The 24146-nt window shown below is 48.5% G+C and overlaps 1 protein-coding gene across 3 annotated transcripts in view; it reads right to left on the bottom strand.

The window, feature by feature from the left end:
* Positions 1 to 2111: 2111 nt before the first annotated feature.
* LOC310750475 (G protein-coupled receptor kinase 5-like) overlaps positions 2112 to 24146 on the bottom strand; it is a 73704-nt gene continuing 51669 nt past the window's right edge. For 2 of the 3 annotated variants that reach the window (XM_083588705.1, XM_083588706.1), the window contains exons 4-16: positions 21830 to 21907; positions 20879 to 20979; positions 20411 to 20503; positions 20252 to 20315; positions 16834 to 16974; positions 14852 to 15042; positions 13214 to 13251; positions 12655 to 12744; positions 12089 to 12297; positions 10166 to 10303; positions 9550 to 9687; positions 8831 to 8962; positions 2112 to 7975 (exon numbers count right to left, since the gene is read on the bottom strand). In XM_083588705.1, the coding sequence (XP_083444831.1) occupies positions 7886 to 7975; positions 8831 to 8962; positions 9550 to 9687; positions 10166 to 10303; positions 12089 to 12297; positions 12655 to 12744; positions 13214 to 13251; positions 14852 to 15042; positions 16834 to 16974; positions 20252 to 20315; positions 20411 to 20503; positions 20879 to 20979; positions 21830 to 21907 (1503 nt within the window). In that variant the 3' untranslated portion in view covers positions 2112 to 7885. The remainder of the gene's footprint in view (positions 7976 to 8830; positions 8963 to 9549; positions 9688 to 10165; positions 10304 to 12088; positions 12298 to 12654; positions 12745 to 13213; positions 13252 to 14851; positions 15043 to 16833; positions 16975 to 20251; positions 20316 to 20410; positions 20504 to 20878; positions 20980 to 21829; positions 21908 to 24146) is intronic. The other variant, XR_014542100.1, reaches the window with a different exon arrangement.

A 24146-nucleotide genomic window follows, 5' to 3' on the forward strand; every position in this document is an offset into this window, starting at 1 on the left:
ACCAATAAATATTTAATAAAAAAAAAAAGATAAATCTGTCAGTTCTTTCCATTTTTTTATTTTTCCAGTCTTAACTTCAGCTGTCCTATCTGTATCAATCTACATATTTTAATTTTAAGAATCCTCCTGAAAATTCATCGGCATCTTAGTGTGCAGTTCTCCTAAAATACACCTTTTTGTATAGTTTTGAGTAATATACACATTTTAGTGAACCATTTTCCCCAATATAATGCATTTTGCTATGTTATTTCCATGACTGTATGCACACATCTTCCTGTTAAAGGTTTATTATACATTGTTTGCTTGGAGAACTGCATTTAGAGAAGGGCAGATTTCATAATTGTGTTTCTGCTTTGCATAATGGTTCAAAAGGTAGTTCAGTTATGTAGTTGCATTATAATGCCAGCAAAATCAAATTCCTCCACTATCCCTAGATATTACAAATAAATGTATGGCTGCTGTGGCTAAATGTTTCCAAGCACTTTACTTCCAAAAAAGCTGGGCCCTCGTGGCTGTAAATCTCAGCCTAGTGGACAGTTTGGCCTTGGCTGCTGAACTGACCGTCATCAGGAAGAACTTGACGCAAAAATCGGGAAATCCATAACAACAACAGCAAACCACATGAGGCATCACTCTTGTCTGTGCAAACAGCAATGCTGCCAGTTTTACCTCCAAGGCTCTGTGCCGCATCGCAGCCATTTTTTCCTACAAGTTAATCTATCACAGCCTCCTTACTACAGACTTCCGGGTGTCTTTTGAAGATCTCCTTATGCCAGCAGACCTCTCCATTTATAGAAACTTCCTTGATTAGCCAGTCATTCATTCATTTACAATTACTATGTATGACTCCCTCATCACCCTAAGGTCCAGAGGCAGGTTGCAACAATCAAAACACAGCGCAGAAACGAAGATTGATGGATGACAACTGAACACTAAATAAGAAATGATGCAGCTATGGGGGGGAGGGAAGATCGACATATGTTTGCAACAGGAGCGGGAAACCATATTTTAGGAAATTATATTAAAGTAATTTGGTTGGATTTGTAATAATTTGGAAAATTAATAAAAATAATTGGCAAAAAACCCCACAATCGAAACACAGCATTAATGTGAAAACAAAATACTATACAATATAAAAAACCAGTTTCAAACAACTAAAAATTGCAGAAAATGGAGAGTTCCAAAACAACACGCCTCAAGTGTCAAAAGCCAGGGCATAGGGACACTTCTTCAGCACTCCGGGAAAGCTGTATCATGACAGTGCCAGGTGTGCCTCTGTGGGGAGGGAGTGCCATAACTTAGGGGCTGCCACAGAATATGCCCTCTCCTGGCCCTCTACGCCCCTGAGCTCTTGAGGATGAAGGAACTACCAAGAGGGCCTCCTCTCTGATCTTGGCACTTGAGAGGGTCTGTAGAGAAGGAGGCAGTCTGTGGATATTTGGGGACCTGAGTTGTTTAGGGCTTTAAATTTATTTATTTAGTTTGGCACCCAAAACCCCGAGGACACGGGTGGCACTGTGGTCTAAACCACTGAGCCTAGGGCTTGCCGATTGGAAGGTTGGCAGTTTGAATCCCCGCGATGGGGTGAGCTCCCTGCTCCTGCCAACCTAGCAGTTCGAAAGCACCTCAAAGTGAAAGTAGATAAATAGGTACCGCTCAGGCGGGAAGGTAAACAGTGTTTCCGTGCGCTGCTCTGGTTCGCCAGAAGTGGCTTATTCATGCTGGCCACATGACCCAGAAGCTGTACGCCGGTTCCCTCGGCCAATAAAGCGAGATGAGCGCAGCAACCCCAGAGTCGTTCATACTGAACCTAATGGTCAGGGGTTCCTTTACCTTTACCTAAAGATTTTGGACCCAGAGCAACCAGCCGTGGCCCCCCTTTATGCCACTGGAAACAGCAGGATTCAAGGTTGGGTGTGGAATTCAGTTATTCTCCCTATTGCAAGCTTCCAGTCATCATAGATGCAAAGATATGCCTGGAAATGTGTGGGTGATGCCTCCTGGAATCCCAGTCTAGAGAATGAGCAGAGATTCAAAAGATCATAGCTTCAGTGAGCAAGGAGAGAAGGCGTGAATAAGTTGCCTGCCTGACTCAGCACACAGAACTCCGCTTTCATTGGTGCATTGTTTTATTTATTTCTTTTCAGTGCAGATTACACACAGCCCTGGGAATAAGTAACAAGGAGACCCCCCCCCTCCCCAATAACCCTACTGTATATATTGTTCTGTAAAGAAATTTTAAAATCAGGAAAGAAAAAAGCCCAGTTCATTGATGTAATTTCCTTTCTCACCCCTTCCCTCCCCACCCAACTGGGATAAAGTGATACCCACCCTTCACTTAGAGAAGCTGAATCTTCCCCCACCCCCAACATTCCCCCATTAAAAAGAGGAAGAAAAAAAACATCCCTGCAACATCTGGGTAACATGACCACATGGCTTGGCTTGCAGCTTTTAAAGCTTAAAAATGTACACCTAGGCATTCAACATACAAATATTTACAACTGTACAAAATAAAAAGCCAAAATGTAAACCAAAATGCACCAGAATCAGAAATAAACAGTGAAAAAGGAAAATAATAATAAAAAAATAATATATCCTGCAACAACCAACCCTAAATACATGGATGCAAAAGGAAAGAGTGATGGAAATATAAGGTGGGGGGGATGTCAATGTCCTTTTGTGGAGATCTGTCTGGGGTGCAGAGAATCACCAGACCCACAAGAATTCCTTTTGGGGAGAGAGGAGATCTCATCCACACCACGCAATTAAAGCTCTCCTGTTCCACTTCCATGTGTCGTGGTTTCCCCCAGAAATCCCAGGAAGGGTTATGGGTGCTGATGACCTCACAGACCTACAATTCATAGCAGCCTTATCAACCTGCAGTTCGCAGGATTCTCCCATGATTTTTAAAGTGTGCTTTAAATGAGAGGTGTGGGTGTCACTCAAGGTTCTTCGTTTGACATGTATGGACATCACGCAGTGGACCAGGATGGCTGGAGGAATGCAGGGGTGCCTCCCCATAAGCTCCTGTTTGTGTTATTTTGGAACATCTTCTTGTTCTCTGAAGCCGGGGGTACCCACAGAGACCCACAATTTCCATTTTGGCAATTTAGAAAAGGCATTTTTTGGGGGGGATGATAATCCCAATTGAAGTCTCTCTCTCATATATACAACCCACCCACCCACCCAACTCAAATCTGGCAGTGATTGGCAGAGAGGCGTAGAGGAAGTCTGGAAAGTTGCCCATTGGTTGGAATACTCTAAAATACATATCCTCACGTTTTTATAGACACTGTATGGACTTCTATGCCCAACTTCTGACACACACTGAAAGATGCATTGTTGTTCTGTTGAGGATGGCATCCAACAGGTTTCCTAAACTATCCAGGCCTTGTCTCAGCCCAAGTGTGTGTGTAGAGGAATTGAAAGAGAAAGGAACTCAAAACACCCTAAAGCATCTACCTGCAAACACCTCTAACACTTTTTTAAATCCTTAAAGCACCCTATCATAATCCCAAATCAGAGCTTCCCTTTTCTGTTATGTCAATTCACATTGTTCCCCGCTTTATTTCAGCCTAGAACCAGGGGGTGACATTTCCGGACCGATGCAAGAATCACAGGTGTGCATAGTGCTGAAGCTGCCAGATAAAAGCCACAGGCTTATTCCTCCTAGCTACAACAAAGGGTGATTTACCTGCGTTTAAAGCAAAAAATAAATAAAAATCCTTCCAGTAGCACCTTAGAGACCAACTAAGTTTGTTATTGGTATGAGCTTTCGTGTGCATGCACACTTCTTCAGATACACTGAAACAGAAGTGACCAACACGTTACCTACCTGTAACTAGAACTATGGAAGGCACCACATTGAAATTGAAATACTTTATTGTCACTTGTACAACTTGTATACAGTGAGATTACAGGAGCACTCCCACTCAGCTCTCTTGAGCCGCATGAAATGGAAGTCCATCAACCTCACCAAGAAACTTGCACAGGTACAGACTGACATCTTCTTTCTGACTAAATGCAAGAACCTGGACATTATATCTAAGGGTCATAGAATTAAGAACCCTCTACAATCCACTTATCCTACTGGATATGCAAGGAAACTATGCCACACTTTCTCCACAGGCTTACCACACCTATCAGCCATTCCCACCACCCTTCTGAGTAATATCCCTCCCCACCCTCTCACTATATATAAGGGTCTGGTGACTTCTGTTTCAGTGTATCTGAAGAAGTGTGCATGCACATGAAAGCTCATACCAATAACAAACTTAGTTGGTCTCTAAGGTGCTACTGGTAGAAGTTTGTTGTTGTTTCGACTACGGCAGACCAACACGGCTACCTACCTGAGTTTAGGGCAGTTATGCGACAATCTGGGAATGTGGGGTGTGCATCTGGACCCTCTTACCACAACTCCTGCGCTCACGCATGCAAACTTTCACCCTGTGGTGAGTCTGTGTTGCAACCAAAAAGTTGGAAAGGACTTCCAAGGTCCCCTTGTCCAACCCTTGCAATTGCTACGTCATCCCTGGTGGACAGCCGTCCAGCAGGTGCATCGCAGATCAAACTGCTTTTTAAACTGCAGGAGCTACATCAGGTGTAGGGAACCTCTGCCCCCACCCGATGCTGCTGAACTACAACTCCCATCAGTCCTGGCAAGTATGACCAACAATGATGGGAGTTGTAGTTCAGCAACATCTGGAGGACCAAAGGTTCCCCACACCTGCTATAAACTGACTCGTTTGAGAGCAAGCTACAAAACAGGGGTGGCCAGTCAGCTGGCTTAATGCAAATTTGCTTAATGCAAATTTTTCTGCCCCATACCCAGAAGACTGCACTGATTTTGGCAGGAGCAGCAAAAAAAGGGGTGGGAATAGAGCAGAGAACATTCTAGTGGGGATGCAAACAGCCCCCTCCTTTGATAAGTCAGGAGAGGGCAATAACCTGAATGCATCCTCATTGGGGAACTAGCCAAAAGAAGGGGAGACATCCTTACTTAAGAGAGGAAGCCTGATTTCAAGGCACCCGAACTTGCACATTTTAATAACCATGCAAGGGTGAAGTCTGTTGCTCTACCTCCAAGATAGAACTGCTGCAACAACAAAAATCCCTCCATGACGTACGGCTGCCAAAAGCACAGAACTGGCCCAGGCAATCATCTTTAGGAGGGGGAAGTTTTGCTTGCAGGGGGTGTCATAGCACCCCATTGCCTCTGTATTTCCAGCACCAAAAAACCCAACAGGTGCCAGGGCCTTTAAGATGCAAACTCTCTGTTGGGGTTTGCCATGGTGTGAGGTTTCAGTGCATGTGTGATCTTTGCTTTTCTTATTTAAATAAAAAAACTGAAAAGCTCACAGTCTCTGCAGCACCCCAGCTTCCCCCCCCCACCCTCAGATAGTGATTCTGCCCCCCCCTTTTGCAGCAGGGAGATAGTCACTCTGAAAAACCAGATCGCAGCTCCTGTGCCCAAGGCTAACTGCCGAGGAGCTGGCACCTCTCCCTGGCACCTCACTCGGAAAGTCCTTCGTGCCCCAAGGCCAGATCTGTTGCTAAGCGAGTGGGGTGAAACAGAGCTCCACACTTTGCGCAGCAGCTCGCAAAACAGCAAAATGATAAGATAAAGAGGAGAAATTCTGGGTTTATCTGGGTCTAAATAGATCTATCTTCCCTCAGCCTTCGCAAAAATCAGTGGCCTCAAGCACAACGCATTGGATCTGGTCCCCTTGCAAGTTGTTTTGGAAAGCAAAGGCTCTGCAGTGGAATTCAGTGTCAGAATGCCACTAAGAGCAGACCCATTAAAAATAACAGATATGCTTAACTTTGGTCTACTCATTGCAGTGGATCTGGTCCACTAATTGGTCTACTAATTGCAAAGTCAGTGCTTTTTTTCTGGGGGGGATGCAGGGGTAGACATACGCCTAAACATTTTGTGAATCTAAGTTTGGCCTCATTGAGGGACGGCATTTCAATACAAGTAGGAAAATGAGAGTACCCCTAAACATTTTTTTTAGAAAAAAAGCACTGGTTAAAGTTATTTGGATACAGTGCTCTAGCTTTTTTTTTGTGGGGAGGAGACACCCCAGCTTTTACCTCTAATAGAATCCATGCACTCTGTTGGCCCCTGGACTGAACTTTTGTGGCGCCTCTCTCTCTCTCTCTCTCTCTCTCTCTCTCTCTCTCTCTCTCTCTCTCTCTCTCTGGGCCCAACTTGCGGCCCCCACAGAGGGAAAGCAAGCAAGTTGTGTGTGGAAGTTTCGATTCCTTGCTTGGCTCACTGCTTGCTCACTTGGAGAGCAGGTCAGGTGGCAGGGTGGGTGGGGCACCTGCATCTCACACAGTTGTTTGCCCTCTTCTGAACACTTCCTCGCTCACTGATGTGCTAGCTTACTACATGCAGGGGTGGGAGAGAAGAGAAACTGTGATCAGGTCAGTTGCACAACGTAAATCAGTTCCCAGGCCCATTTTAAACCTATAACAGAACAAGCTGGTGGAATCCTGAGGTGGTCAAATAGACTGTGCTGCTTCAGATGACATTGACTTATGTCCCCCTGTAGTGAAACACCCCCCCCCCCCAACCCTTCATGCAAGTAGAAAAGAAGCACATCTGAGACAAAGGTTCCTCTTCCTGCTGTGCTAATTTTCTATTTGCGGGGGGTGGGGGTGCAGTATGTTTAATTAAATGTAGCACAACATTCAAGAATATTATCAACCACCTGCCATTTCCTCCTCACCTCATCCTGCTACATGTTTAGAGTAGACTTTTCTTCAGGGGAAACCCAGACAGGACTGGGCTGTAAAACACACACAAACACAGTCACACGCAGCAGAGAACCTGCAATCAGTTAATTCATTGGCATTCTGATGCTGGGCTGAGACCCGAATCCAGGTGTGCTAACAAGCAGTATCACAACCTTGTTTTGACGGGAGACAGAGAAGGAGAAATGGGAGACAGTGAGAGAGACAGGAAGAAAAGAGAGGAGAAGGGAGTCAGTGGAGGAGATTCTGTAAGGAAAAATGAAAAGGGAGTCCTTTCGTGTTGCAGGTTGGGGTTAAAAGTGAGGTCTGGAAATGTTGACGGCCTGTTACGTTATCCGGCCTGATGTACTGTCCACAGCTACTCTCAGCATGGTCTACCTCCACCAGTTTTAATGCTGATCCTTTGTTAACGCATTGATGCCTCCAAACAGGACCTGAGAGTGCTCTTCATGCCTCTTTGTCCCCCGCTGTCCTTTGGCACACAGCCACAGGCTCTAGAGTTGTCTCGAGAGGGTGGCATTCCTGAAAAATGCTCCATAAACAAAAACAAACCTGTCGTTTGATACACACACCTTTGTGTGTGTCTCCGTCTGGCATTCCGAGTTTCCAGCTCCATAAACAAAGGCCAGTGGAACACCAAGAAGTCTTCAGCTTTGACCAGATGACTCTTCTCTCTCACTCTTTCTGTCTCTCTCACTCTTCCCATTTTTGGGCTTCACAATCTCCAAGGAACAGAAAACCCCTCCCAGGCACACCTGTGGTCTTGTAATGAGTTGTGGTAGGAGCTGAGATGGAGAGAATGGAGCATGGGACAGGGATGGGTTCTCTAGGCAATCAGAGGGTGGAGGGCAAAGGGGGAAGACCCTGGTGGGCAGCAGCCTGGTTTCGGGGTAACCGAGTCATCCTTGGGGATCCCCAAGGGTGTGTCAGTCCGTGTCAGCACCAGGAGGCGTCGAAGGCTTGTTGCTGCTGCTCTGTCCATCCTGCCGGTCAGAAGGCTGTGTTGCCCCACCTCCTAGCCAGTAGTAGAGTCCAGCGCTACGCGGGGACGCCCCGGTGTCAGCGCTGTGCCGAAGGCAACCCTGAGAAGGCACAGGACAAGTGGTGGCTCCGGGGGCCCTCTGGGTCAGGAGGGAGCCTGTGCTGTGGGCCGGGCTGGCGAGGGAGCCGCTGACAGGTTGGAGTTTGCGTTGGCGCTGATGGTGAAGTCACTTGGCTGCGGGGAAGGAAGCAGAGATGAGAGGCAAGCTTTAGGGAGAGCCCGTGCTTTTTTCTGGGGGGACGCAGGCATACGCATACCCCTAAACATTTTGTGAATCTAATGGGAGAAGAAACTATTTTTTTAATTAAAAAAATAGTTTCTTCTCTAGCACGGTGAATTGTCAGTTCCATTGCTACCCCTGATGGTGGCCTCATTTTGTGTCACGTGTTTCCTGAGTCTCAGACAGAATGAAGAAGAAGAAGAAGAGTTTGGATTTGATATCCCACTTTATCACTACCCGAAGGAGTCTCAAAGCGGCTAACATTCTCCTCCCCCACCCAAAAAAAAAAACCACTTTGTGAGGTGAGTGGGGCTGAGAGACTTCAGAGAAGTGCGACTAGCCCAGGGTCACCCAGCAGCTGCATGTGGAGGAGCAGGGACGCGAACCCAGTTCACTAGATTACGAGTCTACCACTCTTAACCACTACACCATACTGGCTCTCTGAGAGCACCCCTAAACATTTTTTTAAGAAAAAAAGCACTGGGGAGAGCCATTCAGGTGCACCTGTGCCAGCACTGGCAAAGGGTATCTCAGAATGCACAGGAATACTGGAGGGGTCTCTGAGGGACGGGGACCCATCCTGCTACTGCCACTGCCATCTTCACCTTTGCCCACTCAGTTTGCCTCCCATATAATGAATACTACTTGCTAGGAATCACAAGCAGGGAAAGTGCTGGCTGCTCCACTTGGTTTGCATGCTGTTTCAGGAAGTGCTAATCAGAGTCTCTTCCCCCGCCCCATCCCTAGTGGAGAGAGGTGGCAAGAAAAGAGCAAGGGGCCGGAGGGAGCGCAAGAGTGGTGGGCCTTACGTTACGTCGGAAGAGCCTCTGCAAGAGGCTACGCTTGGGCGGGTCGGGAAGTTGCTTCCAGTCCAGGTCGGGGGAGCGGGTGCCGTTTGGTCCAAAGGTGTTTAGATCTTTAAAGCATTCTGTCTCGATCATCTAGAGAGAAGAGGAAGAGGATGCCATTGGTGGTGGAGGTGGTCAGCTGAAGCAGCAACATCTGGAAGTGGAGACCGGGCTGGGCGACACCACACCTCAGGCTTATCTGCCAAGGCTCCCTTGGGTTAGCTTTCCCCAGACAGAGCTGGACACCCCCAACAGTGGGAAACAGCCCCGGCAGCTCTGCGGAAGAGCATCTCCTTTGCAGAAGGTTCCTGGTTAAATTCCTGACACTTCTGTATCCTGATCCCCAAAGAAGGGATGGTAGTTTAACCCACCCTAAACCACCATTGTCCAATATATGTCACTGTCTTATCCTGAGCTCTCTTCATCAGCATAGGAATCAAGCTCAGAGAGCTTTCTCAGCCCTTTAAAAGGAGCGACTTGTAAAGTAAATGTTTGCCAGATATAGCCCCCATGAACATGCATTTGGGGGAATAGCCAGTGGCTTTGGGAAGGCAGGCAGATGCCTAGCTTTAAAGACAAAGTGACTGGGTGTTTTTATTTCACACCAACAGTCAGTCTTCTCTCTCACCTCTGTCATCGGTGGCTTCCATTCCTCTCCCACCCCCAGCCCAATTCCTCACCTCGTTCTGCCATGGAATGGAGACGCTGCCAGTGGCAAATTTGGCATAGAAGTCATTGTCGGTTTGGTCTAAGTTGACACCCTTCACAGTGGAAAATTGTTCAATGTCCAGCACGTCTTTGCAGTATACGGCTCGGGGCTGTTGGATAGAAAGACGGAGACTCGGCTAAGTTTCCAGTCTCAAGATCTTAAGTATCAAGATGTCAATGGCTTGTGTGACATTAAATGGCTTAAGGTGTCATATCCCATGAGCTGCTGTGATGTCACAGAAGCCTGGTAAGGCAAGGCCAGAGAACCAACTCTTAGGGAAACAGAGACATCTTAGAAATGGAAGCCCGAGGTCTATAAGCAACTTCTGCTAAATTAAACGGTAGGGCTGTCCTTGACGACCAAGAGAGAAAGCAAGGCCCTTGATGATAATCTTAAGGCCTGGGCAGGCGGCCCTTAAGATAACCTCATCAGAGGCCATTTAGGCCTAAATGTGTCAAGGTCAGGAGTGAGAGCAGCATCTGAGCACCTGCTCCCTCTTCCTCGCCACAAGCTCATTCTTGGCAGAGCAGTTGTATGGAAAGGACTCATGCGTGAACCAGCCATGGCCTACTTTGGCCTGCACTTACATCTGGCACAAAGGAGGGCTTCATGATCCCGGCTTCCAGGCGCTTGAAATTGATAGTCTTGAAGAAAGGGTGCTGCTTCACCTGGGCGGCCTCATCTCCCTTCCCTCCAAGCCGCTGCTTGGGGTCTTTGGTCAGGAGCTGGGGAGGCAGAAAGGGGCACCATCAGTAAGTGAAAGCACAAGAGCAGGGAGGGATGTGGTCTGCTGTGAAAGTTAGGCTGCTAAATCACACCTAAGGGCTGTGGGGAGGCCACAGCTCAGTGACAGAGCATTGGGTTTGCATGCAGAATGTCCTGGGTTCAATCCCAGGCATCTCCAGGTCAGGCTGCAAGAGACTCCTGCCTAAACCCCTGGAGAGCTGCTACCGGTCAGTGTAGACAAACCTAAGCTAGATGGACCAGTAGTCTATGTCTGTAAGGCTGGGCAGGTGCTTGCTTGCTTTGCAAAGGAGCGCTCTCCACCTCTTGAGAAATGCTGTACTCATAAGATCACGGAGGAGAAACTTTCCATGGGCCGTGAAAATGGCCAGGTAGAAGATGTGGCTCTTGCCCTGATGTTGCTGGACTACAACTCCCATCGCCAATGACCAATGGTCACGCTGGCTGGGGCTGAGGGGAGCTGAACAATATGAAAGGGCCAGGAGCAGCAAGAAACAGAAAGATGAGTAAGATGGTAAGATGAATCTTGCTGGATCAGACTGTCTGTTGCAGCATCCTGCTCCTCCTCTAAGGCTTTTATACTGCTTCTCGGTGCTCCCCGCTCTGTCTAATCTATTATCCCTTTAAAATGATTGTGTATCTTTCATTGTAAACTACAGTGGTACCTCGGGTTAAGTACTTAATTCGTTCCAGAGGTCTGTTCTTAACCTGAAACTGTTCTTAACCTGAAGTACCACTTTAGCTAACGGGGCCTCCCGCTGCTTCATCCTGAAGCAAAGTTCTTAACCCAAGATACTATTTCTGGGTTAGTGGAGTCTGAAACCTGAAGTGTCTGTAACCTGAAACATCTGTAACCCGAGGTACCACTGTACTCTGATCATTTCCACTTGAAGGGCAATACTTAAGTTTATTAAATACACAAAAGATGCCTTTTCCCATTTTAGGCAGCTTGTAAAAAACATTTTCTGTTTCAAACAGGCCCTTGCCTATGTTTGGTTTAGGTTTTTTTATTCCCCTGATGCCTCCCCATCCTGCCGCTAGCCAGGGAGTTATTGGCAGAGTGTGGCCTCAAACATCCAGATTGGAATGTTGCATCCCAGTAAACATCACTGCTGGGTAAGACAGGCTGGAGGGAGAGGACATCAAACAACAACAACAACAAAAATCAGAGTATTTGTGCACACACTCCTAACAGGGTTCTGTCTTGCTTGAGGCGTAGGGCCAGAGGCTGCCCCGACTGCATTCCAGGATCAGGTTTCTGATGTTTAGGTAGCAAGTGCCTATCTACATGTAGCCAAAATGGCAATCTCCATGGACCAGAGAGAGGGACCAGCAGCGCTGGGGGAGCTCATAGGTTTGCAGACATACCCCCGCCCCAAAAAAGAGTATTTAGGAAGCAAAGAAACACATAAGGGGAAGTGGTCAACTCCCCCCGAAATAACCTGGTGAGGAGGACTAACAGGCTGTTGGGTGGGGGCAGAAAAAGAGGAATGTTGCTGAAGACCTGGAGAGAATCATTCCATACGGAAATGTTTTGCTACATCTCCCTCTCCTTTCCTTTAAAGTCCCTATAGAAACAAATGCTTCACACTGTGTGCCCTGAAAACTCCTGCAGGGTTGGGCTCTGGCAAGCATCAGTGGACAAACAGTTCCATAAGAGTAGGGCAAGCTGCATCCCTGCCTCCCACAATCCCTTGCACCCACCCCAGGACATCTACCCTGATTCTACAGAGCTTTGGCACAGCCTCTCACTTTCCCCAGCTCACCGCCTTGCAGATGGCCTTGGCGTCTTCAGAGAACTTGTCCGAGTATTGCTCCTGGTCCTCCTGAACCCGCTTCTCCACTTCCTCCCTCTTCACCCGCTCCTTGCGGGCACGGAACGGTGACTGGCCCTCGATCATCTCATAGACAAGGCAGCCGAGCCCCCACCAGTCTGGACTGAAGGAGTAGCGCTCGTTGTTGATCACCTCTGGAGCTGGAGAGGGGAGAACGGTCAGAGATGGGGACAAGTAATAGCTCAGCGGAAAAGCACATGTCCCAGATTCAATCCCTGGCCTCTCCAGGAAGCCAGTGATGGGGAAGGCCTTTGTCTGAGACCATTTGAGGGGGACCTCAAATTGTGTTGACCAAACCCTGGATTCATGCAGGCCTTAAATTCAGGTCTCCTCAATCTCATTGCCTTAAACTGCAGCCCACCCACCAACCCACCCTGGCTCCTAGTATGGTAAGACTGCCTTCTGCTTTCAGCAAGGAGTTTGCAAAGCTACCCCAAGAGGACTGAGCCAGCTCCTCCACAGGGCAAGGAGATCTGAGATTTTCCTTGACTACATACCCATGTAGCCAACAGTTCCTACACGGCCACGGATGGTGTCTCCCTCTGGAATCTTGATGGCCAACCCTAGATCTGAGATCCGGATATGACCTATAGGGAATAAGAGGGAAAGGGGAGATAGAGGTCATGGTGTGAGCCACATGTGTCGGCAGCAAGCAAATTGGGGCCCAGAGCCTCAGAGGGCAGCCTCAGCATCCAGTTCTCAACAAAGGAGGTTTAAAGACTCTCTCAAGTCAAATCTTTTAAAATGCAGTATAAACACTGACAACTGGGAAACACTGGCCTGTGAGCACTCCAATTGGAGAACAGCCTTTACCAAAGGTGTAATGGGCTTTGAAGACACTTGAACTCAGGACGCAAGGGAGAAACGTGCTAAGAGGAAGGGACGCTTGGCAAACCTTCACCATGATCTATCCAGAAACCTATGTCCCCACTGTGGAAAGATGTGTGGATCCAGAATTGGCCTCCACAGTCACTTACGTACTCACTGTTAAAACCATGTTTATGGAAGACAATCTTACTCGGCTATGAGGGATCACCAAAGAAGAAGAAGACTCACCATCATCATCCAGGAGAATGTTCTCTGGCTTCAAGTCTCTGCAGCAAAGATACAGACACAACTCAGAATGAGAGGCAGGTAGACAGGTGAACTTCTAGGTTCAAGGTTCTTCAACCCTTTCAAGCACATAGGATATTTGTGGGGGGAAGGAGGAATGTACAAGGGGGTCCTAAAGCAGCATATCTGATATAAGCAGCTGCTCCCATAATCCACCTGCTTCTGAGGTCCTACTCTTTGGGCCACCACCATGAGTGGTCAAATGAGTGAGCAGGAAAGATGGAGAGTTTTCAGCAATAGCACCAAGGCTGTGGAACGTCCTCACTCTGAAGATTCGCCTGGCAATCTCCTCATTGTCTTTCATTTAAGAATGTGGGTCCCAGGTGGATGAGGCAGAGACTCACACAATTATGCCAGCTCGGGAGCAGTTTATTATAAGCTCTCCAGAAGAGATTAGCGTCCTGAACAGGGAGGGGAGCCCAAAAATGTCCAGCCCTTGTGGTGCAGAAAGAAGCTCAAAGTTTCCAGGAACTAAGGCAAAATTTAAACACTGCTATGGACAGAGGAAGCTTGATTCAGTAACTTACAGCTGCAAACGGGAACAAAGTTTTGCTTATGGGTCTTTCTATTTCCACTGTTCAGTTTCTGAATGTTGTTACTAATGGAACCAAAATGGAACCAGCCAAGCACAATAGGGAGGTTTCAGCAAAACTGGGGAAACCCAAAGTCTGCAGAAGTACCCCCCCAAAAAAAAAATGTGGCTGGGGGAGGGATCCCTAAAACAGCCCAATGAGGACTGACCACGCTCAGTGGGCACAGAACACTGGGAGGAGGAATGAAAAACTGGAGGTGGAGGAGAAAATTATTAGTAATATAAGTGTTAGGAACCCCTGACCTTAAGGTCCAGTCGCTGACGACTCTGGGGTTGTGGCGCTCATCTTGCTCTATAGGCAAAGGGAGCTGGCATTTGTCCACAGACAGCTTCCGGGTCATGTGGCCAACATGACTAAGCCGCTTCTGGCAAACCAGAGCAGCACACGGAAACACCGTTTACCTTCCTGCCAGAGCAGTACCTATTTATCTACTTGCACTTGACATGCTTTCAAACTGCTAGGTGGGCAGGAGCAGGGACTGAACAACGGGAGCTCATCCTGTCGCAGGGATTCGAACTGCCAACCTTCTGGTCAGCAAGCCCTAGGTTCTGTGGTTTAACCCACAGCGTCACCCACGTCCCTCAACATAAGTATTAGTATTTAGTATTAGTATATCGCCCTTCATCCGAAGATCTCAGGGTGGATCTCCGCATAAAAATATAAAACACAAAACACATAATAAAAACCAGAACAAACGAGATCAATAACATGTCCCCCATCCCACAAACACATTTAAAAGGATATAGACTGTTAATCGGGTTCAAAATGCAACCAGATAGACACGGACCAATATGCCAGGCCTGCCACCCCTGTCTGGGCTGAGACTTTTCACCTTCTAGCCACATGTGCAAAAGACACGGAGGGTTTCTCCATCTTGCCCTGAGTCAGCAATGCTATGAGAAAGGCCTCTCCCACCCCTGCCTTCGCCCTGCTCCCAGGCTCTCCCTATGCTCCTCGCCTTCCTGGAGCCTGACCGCTTCTCTCTCACCTGTACACAATGCCCTCCCGGTGCAAGTGCTCGAGGCCGCAGCAGATCTCTGCAGCGTAGAAAGTGACCCGCTCGTTGTCAAAGCCGGGGTTGCCCATGTTGTAGATGTGAAACTTCAAGTCGCCTCCGTTCATGATGGTGAGGACCAGGCAGAGGGCATCCTTGGTCTCGTACGCGTAGGCTAAGCTCACCTGTGGGTGTGCAGCAGAAGAAGAGCCCTGTTAGATCAGGCCAAAAACACCATCTTGTTTCATGCAGCAGCCAACCAGACCCCACCAGGAAGCAAGGCATGGAGGCAAGAGCCATCTTTGCTGTATGCCTCCCAAGAAGTGGCATTCAGTGGCTTAGAAGCTTTCTTGAGCAATGCGAGACCACTGGTCCAGCTAGCTCAATATTGTTGACACCATTTTTGCCCCTTGGGGGATAAAGCATCAGCAGGCAGTGGGTCAGAGGCCAAATCCAGCAGTGGGAAGTGCCTGGACATTCCCTCCCCACATACACTATCTCGTCCCACTTGCCCTTTCCCCCATCTCACCATGCTGGGATGGAGAGGTTTAAACCCACCCCTCTCCTGGTGCACTGAGATTGCACTGTGCCTTGCTGCCACCTACTGGTCCAGTCAGGGGAGAGGAGGTGCTTAATGGGATCTCAGCGATGTGCCTCCTGCTGCTGGCCAGCTGATGGATGCAGGAAAGAGTTGAGAGGTGCACAGATTAATGCAATCCTCAACTCCTTCCAGTGGGGAGCCACTGTGGGATGTCAGAAGTCCCAGGACATCCATCCCTCTGGTTCCCAGCAGACTGGTGGGATGTTGGTGGTGAGACTGGTGGTGAGTTGTTGTTGGCAGCCGTCTGCCTTGAGAGACAATGGAGTGTGCCTCCAGGGATTAAGTATTTAGGGATGAAGTCAAATGACTGCATTAACAGCATCGAAGTGGCCAACTTTGGGCGCAAGCCTGGGCAGTGTGTATGGAGGTCCTGGGCTGCCCCGAGGACAAGACCCCCCTCTCAGTCTTGCTGATGTGGTCCAAAGGAAAGCAGAGCAATACATTTGGCACCAGCTTGGCTGGAGTTAACAGAAGAAGGTGTACAAGGCACAATCCAACCAACTTTGGGACTCCAAATTTGTGTAGGGTTTACTCCTTAGCCTTTTTCCTCCTGAATATTAGAGTTCAGGTTCAGAGTTTTCCTTCTCCTAGACGGACTCCTTTCCCAGGCTGACAAGCCCCATCTGTCCCCTCTACAGCATGCCTTCTTGACCACTGGAACCACTCTTGGCCTTGTCCACTCGGTCCATGGGAGCCTGTCTTCGCATGCAGGGGAAGGTCCCTAACTCACCAAAGGTTTGTGATCTGTTGGCTACCCTCACCTGATGTACCCAGCCAGTTGAAGCTGTTCTCTGGCGGGGCCAGTGGCCACTGTTGCATGCTGACAGCTTCTAGGAACCACAGGTCATAGCTGAGTTCAGGATGGGGACCAAAGGTGAACAAATTACCCCAGAAGGTGCACAATGTGCCCCCCACCAGAGGTAATACCCCTCCCCTAACACTACATACACAACCCTGGAATCAGCTGAGGAGTGTGGATCAGCTGTTTTCCAGCAGCATTCAGCGGAGGATTATGCCACCAAGCTGCATGGAAGTTGGTCAAGTACTGCAAGCAGCTTGCAACCCCTACATGGTCTGCGTTGACAAGGAAGTGGCTCTCCAGGGTTTCAGGCTGGAGTCTTTTACCCAGCTCGAGTTACCGTGGATTGAACCTCATATCTTTGGTATGCAAAGCATGAGCCCTACCACCTTTTGCAGATGTGCTGCCTTGGAACGTGGGAGATTCCTCTTATATGAGGCATCCCCAGTGGGCATTAGCAAAGGACACCAGGGAAGCTCATGAAAACTGCAGGACAGGAGTCGGAGGAAGGCAGCCTGCAAGCAGTCAGTCTTGGGCGCATGTGGGATATCAGCAGCATGCCAGGCACAAACTCACCACAAACCGGCTGTTGACCTTCTCCAGGATCTGCTTCTCGTTCAGAGCCATGGCCTCCCCTTTCCGCTTCTTGATGCGCTTCTTCTCCAGTTTCTTGCAGGCATACATCTTCCCTGTCGCCCGCACCTGACACGCACAAACCTGAGGACAAGGTGAAAAGTGGGCATGGCGGGGCAGACAGATTTGGGTAGAGATCCATACGTGTTCAGACAAGGCACTATGATAGTAATAATAATAATAATTTATTATTTGTACCCCACCCATCTGGCTGGGTTTCCCCAGCCACTCTGGGCGGCTTCCAACAAAGATTAGAAATACATTAAAATGTCACACATTAAAAACTTCCCTGAACAGGGCTGCCTTAAGATGTCTTCTAAATGTCAGGTAGTTGTTTATCTCTTTGACATCTGATGGGAGGGCGTTCCACAGGGCAGGTGCCACCACCGAGAAGGCCCTCTGCCTGGTTCCCTGTAGCTTTGCTTCTCACAGTGAGGGAACTGCCAGAAGGCCCTCGGCGCTGGACCTCAGAGTCTGGGCAGAACGATGAGGGTGGAGACGCTCCTTCAGGTCTACTGGGCCGAGGCCGTTTAGGGCTTTAAAGGTCAACACCAACACTTTGAATTGTGCTCGGAAACGTACTGGGAGCACTAGCACTCATTGAAGAAAAACAGGCAGCCAGGGGGAACTGTTTACTCTTGAACCTCCAAGAGTACAAGTTATTCCAGATGTCAGGCAGTCCAGGGAGACTCAGTAAGGATAAGACTCCTTCCCTCCTCGCAGATCCTTTCAAGGTGCATGTGCAAACCACCAAGTCCTGCATTGGGACTCAGCGAACAATCCCCTTCAAATGTGGGTGCAAAGTGCAGGGGAGGCTCTCAGAAGTCTCTCCCTACCCCCCCACAAATTTCACAGCCAGATGCAGCAAGAAACTCATGGCACCACTGCCCACTCACCCCACCAGGGTACTATCAGGCAAAACTGCACATTATACATGCAACTGCCGTGTAACTGTAGCTTGATGAAAACCACTTCAGAAGCAAAAGGGAGAGGTGGAAAGGGGCAGGTCTTTCTTTCCCTCCTCCGAATCACCCCTCCAATGTTTCTGCAAATCTACATTTTAAATCTGCAAGGGAGAGCGATTTGAAACAAGGAAATGGCAGGCAGGGGAAGAATTGAAGGGAGCCTCCCTAAAGCTGCTTTTAAAACTGAAGAGCTGTTGGTCAGCAGTTCTGCGTGCTGGGATGCAGCGTGTGATGTGGTCCTTTTGTTTCACTCGGAGTGATTTGGGGCACAATGTCATTTATTAGTAGGACCTGCAACAAAATGTTGCGGTGTATCCTTCCTCTTAAAAGGAGTGCTCCTGTTTCAGGCTCTCGGCCAGTCATTCCCCACAAGCACAATTCGCCATTCTTGCCACCGCAACGGCTAAATCCTGTCGGCACTCCCCACCCGACCTCGCTGTTAAAAGGAGTTATTCATATTGATTTTTAATTGTATTTTGATTGCTTCTTTCATTTCCTATATTGTACTGCATTTGAATGCTATGGAATTTGAATTGCAATATAAAAAAAACAATATATAAGAGATAAAAGATGCAACCAGAATACATTTAAATACCATGCAGCATCTAGCTAGCACTGAACACTCTAACTGTCCAATCAAGCAGAAAAATCCTTAAGTGGCCCACCAAGACCCTCAGCAGATTTCAAGTGGTCCATGCGGGGGTGGAGTTTGGAAACCGCTGATCTAGATGCATTTCAGACCTCAGGTGGATATCGAAACTGCCTTGGTCTGATGGATGTTCTGTGCCAGGAGAAGGACAAGGGGCCTGGGAGCCTGGTAATTCCCCTCTTGAGGGCCTTTGATGACCATGGTATCCTTCTGGACAGGCTCTTGAAGTTGGGAATGAGAACACTGTGCTTCACTTCTGCCAAGGCAGCTGGCTCCAGAAGGTGGAGCTAGGAGACCATTGCTGAGTCCTGTGGCACGTATACTGCGAGAATCCACAGGATTCAGTCTTCTCCTGTGCTTTTCTAACATGAAAGCCCTGAGCGAGATTATCTGGGGACTTGGGATGAGGAGCCATCAATATGCTGGTGGCGCCCAGCTCTCGCTCTCTCTCTCTCCCCTTTACATCTGAGCCAGGTAAAGTGGCAGAAGTGCTGAATCAATGGCTGGGATCTGTCACGTGTTGGATAAGAGGCCAGCAATCTGAATCTTGATCCAGACAAGATGGAGGTAAATGGTGCATGGTTCATCTACCTGAGGAGGTGCTGCTTATTCTCTTCAAGGCTGATTTGCATCCTCCCTAAAGCAGGTGTAAGAAAACCTTTTCAGTCTGATGTCTGCATTCCCTTTCGGGCAAACTTCCAGGGACAACACACCAGAGGTGGGAGGGGCCAGAGGCAAAAGTGGGAGGAGCAATGGGTGACAGTTTTATAGGTTTACCATACAGACCGCAATTGTGAAAATCCAGACATATGGCAGCCCATGTTGGCAGTGCCATTTTTGCCATTTCTCGTTAAAAAAAAGCTCAAAAACTTTGCCAAAAAAAAACCTCCTCAACAATTTTTCTGGCTGTCCAAATGTTTGAAATATGGCAACCCTAAATTTTACCTTTGAACAGCAGTCAAGTTTCTACACGTGCTCATGCATCACTCTCTGTCCTCCATCTGAGTTTAGGGACACACTCCAGCCAGGCAAAAAATGCTCAAGGAGGGTGCAGAGCTGAGTCAGTAAGGTGTGTGGTCCAGGGAGAGTTCCAGGGTCCAAAGTGAGAGGCATGGGGGGGGGCCTTGGTCCTAGGCCTGAGGTTCTCCACCCTTGTCTTAGGAAGAGGTCTTCCCCATCACCTGCTACCTGATCCTTTAAATGAAAGACATCAGGTATTGAACCTGGAACCTTCTGCATGCAGAACGTGCCACTGAGCTAAGGCTCCTTGCTATAGTCACTGCTACTAACCACCGTGGCAATTCGCCTTTTGACAGGGGTCTTCTTAGCAGCCACTCCCAGACTTTGGAAATCCCTCCCTAGAGAAGCTCAGTTGGATCCCTCCTTGTCCTTCTACCGGCAGGTGAAGGCTTTCTTCTTCCAACGGGCTTTGGGGCAGACTGACTGCTTTTAATGAAAGGGCTGGCGCTGTGCTGTTTTTTATGGTAATTATTGGCATGGTTTTAATAGATTTTACATATGCATATAGTTTTAATTTTGTCAATGTTCTATTGTGTTTTAATAATTGGTTTTCCTGTGTTTTTAGGGGGAAAGGCAGGATATCAATAAATACATAACTAAAAGTAAGTAATAACAACACCAGTGTTTTAAGCATGATAATCATGTATCCTGTGCCTTCGGGAGCCTAAAGCTTTCTGCAATGCCCCACACCAGAAGCAGCCCCTGTGGGTGCCAATCATCTCCCTACCTCTCCGAAGCCTCCCTTGCCAAGGATCCGGTATTGTCTGAAGGTGTCTTTGGTCACTGATTGCCTGAAACAACAAAGTAGACGAAAACTCCATTCAGGTGAGCATCAGTTTGGCAAAGGAACAAGAGGGGTTTTGGGTGATGAAGAACACCACCTTACCTCTCCAGGTACTTCCACTGGAGGAATCTGTCAAAATACATGCTGTCCTGGTAGTTCGTGAAAGGAGCTCCACTGAGGTACTCGTGTAGGTGCCTGTGAAAAAGACACAAATTAAGATTGGGCCGACTCTTCAAGGCTTGGAGACAGGCTGATGAAACGGAGTCACAACTCCCAGAGCCGGTGGTACAGATTGTACCCATGTGTACATGTGCTTGGTGCTTGCCATCAAGATCAACAGAGCTCCTGCCCACCTTGGACTTAATCGACAAAGAAATTTAATTCGGTCCCTGCCTGTCTCGGCCTGCTAAGAAAGGCGAGGCTGCACTTATTAAGCAGCAAGCCGCAGTGAGTGCATCTGGGCATCACAATAAACCGTGGTTTGATATGAACGTGGCCGTAGTACTGTAGTGTCAAGGAACGAAATCCACCCGCCACTACCCACCCATCTCCCCAGGGCCTGGCACTCACTGCACACAGCTGCTGAAGAGGTCTTTGCAGGCGCTTCTCTGCAGATTCTCCGTGCAATGGTTCACGAGAGACTGGCTGATCTCTGCTATGTAGCCTGGGGACTAAATAAACAACAACACCAGCCATGAGTGACATACGCTTGAAGTGTATTGAGTGCTGGACTTCATTTCTGCCTCCACCACAGGCTCAGATCTGGAGCATTGTCTGATCCCCACCCCCATTTGGCCCAGCTTCCACTCCTCCCCAGCTGATGTTCTCCAGGTGCTGTTGAACTACCACTCAATGGCAGAGAATCTGTTTTCCAGGTAATTTTCCATATTAAGTAGAATGCAAATGGATGCAAAGCCATTTACAGCAACACGGACACAAACTTGTGTGAGTGTGTGTTACATACATAAAAACAATTTTGTAAAACAATTAAAAATATAAAAACATTTCAAAACAGCAGCAGCACACACATAAACTCCATACAAATTCAAAACAGATATCAACTGGAATAAAGATTTTGAGAGAGGAATGTATTTCGAAGGAGCCAGAAAGACAACAGAGGATGCACCTGCCCAGTATGCAGTGGGAGGGAGTTCCAAAGGGCAGGCCCAATTCCAACATCAGCTTGATTATATCAGGACTGAGGCATGGAATATGGGCTGCAGTGAGTCAGGTCTAAAAAGCAAATCCTGATCTGAGATGGGAGGGCAAACTGGTGTCAAGAACAAAGAGCAAGGCTAGGTACAGTAGAGCTCAGGTTGGCCTTGTTAGCTAAGCAAAGCAGCATTTACCTAGGATGCCCTTTTATACTTTTTCCTGCCCATGAGGAGTCAATGGCCAGCCTCGGTGGAGTCAGCCCGTTTCCTGGGAAGCTGCAGTGAAGTGAATCACCACACGGGGGAGCCGTCAGCAGTTCTCGACACAGACGCTTTTCCCCATGTCCCACAGAAATAATATACTTACCTTGCTGTTGAAAAAGTTGCGGATTATCTCTTCTCCCATTTCCTTCCGCTTCTCGTCTGGGGAAACCTCATATTCTACCTGGGAGAGGAGAAAAGGCAACAGGTTGATCAGAGCTGAGAAAGACATGCACACACGAGCTGCAACGTTGATTCTGGAGAACACCCACACATTCCTTTTCTCCTTCCTCTTTCCCCATGTATTTGTGTTCCTCTGCCCTAAATCCCTCCTCGCCTGCTGCTGGCTCTCTTTCAGCGTTTTGGGACTGGCACCAGGAGAATCCGTAGCTCAGTAGCAGAGCACATGCTTTGCATGCAGAAGGTCCCAAGCTCAACCACCAACATCTCCAGAGGCATGTATTTTTAAGGAAGTGACGGGAGAGACCTCTTCCTGATGCCCTGGCGAGATGCTACCAGTCAGAATAGACAATACTGGCCAAGATGAACTAACAGTCTACCCGATTAAAAGGATGCTTCCTCCGGCATACCATTCCTGCTCCCATTTCGCTTTTGTTTGTCAGTGGTGGCTGGTGCCCATTGGGACTGGTACGATGGAAGGCAAGGAGGCAGACAGTAGGTGGCGCCAGACCCCAATGACAAACTGAACCAACTCCTAGTTTTGTCCCCATCCTCCCTGCTGAGATCAACAAGGACAAGACTGAAAGGAAGGAGGGGTAGCATAATGGGCAGTGCCCCCCATGGGCTGGTTGTTAAGTAAGGAAGCAGGCAGGTGGGGGCTGGCTGAGACAGACTTGAGGCTGCTGGGGCACTGCCCTATTTCCTCCAAGAGATCAGCTCCACTGCTGGTCTTCCTCTTATAACTTCAGGTGCTTTTCTACACAAACTCCAGCCTTTGCAGACCTGGTGTCCTTTGCATGTTTTGGACTGGGCCTCCCATCACTCCCAAGCCAGCACAGTTGCCATCCAAAGCAGTTGGAGGGCACCAGGATGGCAAAGGCTGGCACTTACGAACGCATGCCATACATCAGCCTGGTACTGAACAACTCACCTGCTCATAGCTACTTTATGCTGTGACAGACCTTTGGTGCCTCGTGGTTTTTGAGTGCGGGAACTGGAAACATTGCATGCAAGAGGTCCCCTTTATGAGTACAAACACACACACAAAACATGTTCTTTTCCCCGCTCTGGGGTCCACCTCCCTCCTTCCTGGCCCTTTTCCACGGGATGAAAGCCGTTTGCCTCGTACTACAGAGAGGAGCACACTGCTGCTATAAAAATCTGACCTGCAGCTCCCCTCCCAATTGTTTTGGAACACAGCTCGGTGCTAGGAGACGAGAGAGGGAGAGAAACAAGAAAACGCCCTCTCTCCCACCCACCCAGCCACCCTCCCTCTGCCACACACAGAAATGGCAGGGATGAGGAGCAGGCAAAGGGTTAATTGGCCTGGCATGTCCTGGAGAGAACGGACCACAACGCAAGAGTGCATTCAAGTCAAATATGGAACTGGGGTGAATAGCCAGAGCTGAAGAAGTAGCCAATCAGAGGAGGAGCAGGTGCAGAGAGTTTGGTTTGTTCTTTTTTAAAACAACAACACAACCTTCCTCTTTCTTAAAAGCAGGACGTGCCCAAGCAGGAAGTGGCAGGGGCAAAGGGGTGTCCCACATAACCGGGATGGCTGAGGAGTCATTGCCTTTCTCAAGGCTCAAGTGACAACTATGTTCTCCTTAATGAAAAGGCCGCAGCGTAGCAAATGGGAAGGAATGTGCAGCATCTCCTGTGGGGGTAGAAGAAAGCTCTCTGAGCTGACCCTGGGCTGCAGGGGTGCCTGTAAGGAGCTCCCTCTGCAGATATGGCGGAGCAGGGCCACCCACAGCTAGAAAAAAGAGACGGGAGAGTACAGTTGTTATTATTATCCAGTTGTGCCTACTCAATGCCCAGTGCTTCTCTATTTAGACTCCTTGCTGCAGCGAGATGAATTTGTTCTTCATAATATACCTGTTTAAGTGCTCCCCTTCTTGAAGGCTGGGCCCAGCTGTTGGAAGTGCAACAGCAGAGATCATTCTGTGTGCTAAAAGGGTTAATTCTGTTAGCAACAAAGTCAACTTCGGGGTGAGGGGATGTGTGGAGGTGTTTGCTTAGGAACCAGGCAGAATAGCATGAAGTTTCCTGGGGCAGCGCACATCCTGATTGGCTAGGTAGCTCAAGCAGTTTTTCCTATGTGTGTTTGGTTGACTATCACCCTGCCATGTACAAGGTCTGAAGTGAGAATGGCAAACCTCTCTGTTTATTGCTCTTCATATTCTACACTGCTTTTGTTCAGTTTCCTCAGTGAAATGGGGTCAAGGATTTCCTTTCTCACT

The sequence above is a fragment of the Podarcis filfolensis genome, assembly GCF_964270895.1.
Source record: "Podarcis filfolensis genome assembly, chromosome: 15".
Classification (NCBI taxonomy): Eukaryota; Metazoa; Chordata; class Lepidosauria; order Squamata; family Lacertidae; genus Podarcis; species Podarcis filfolensis.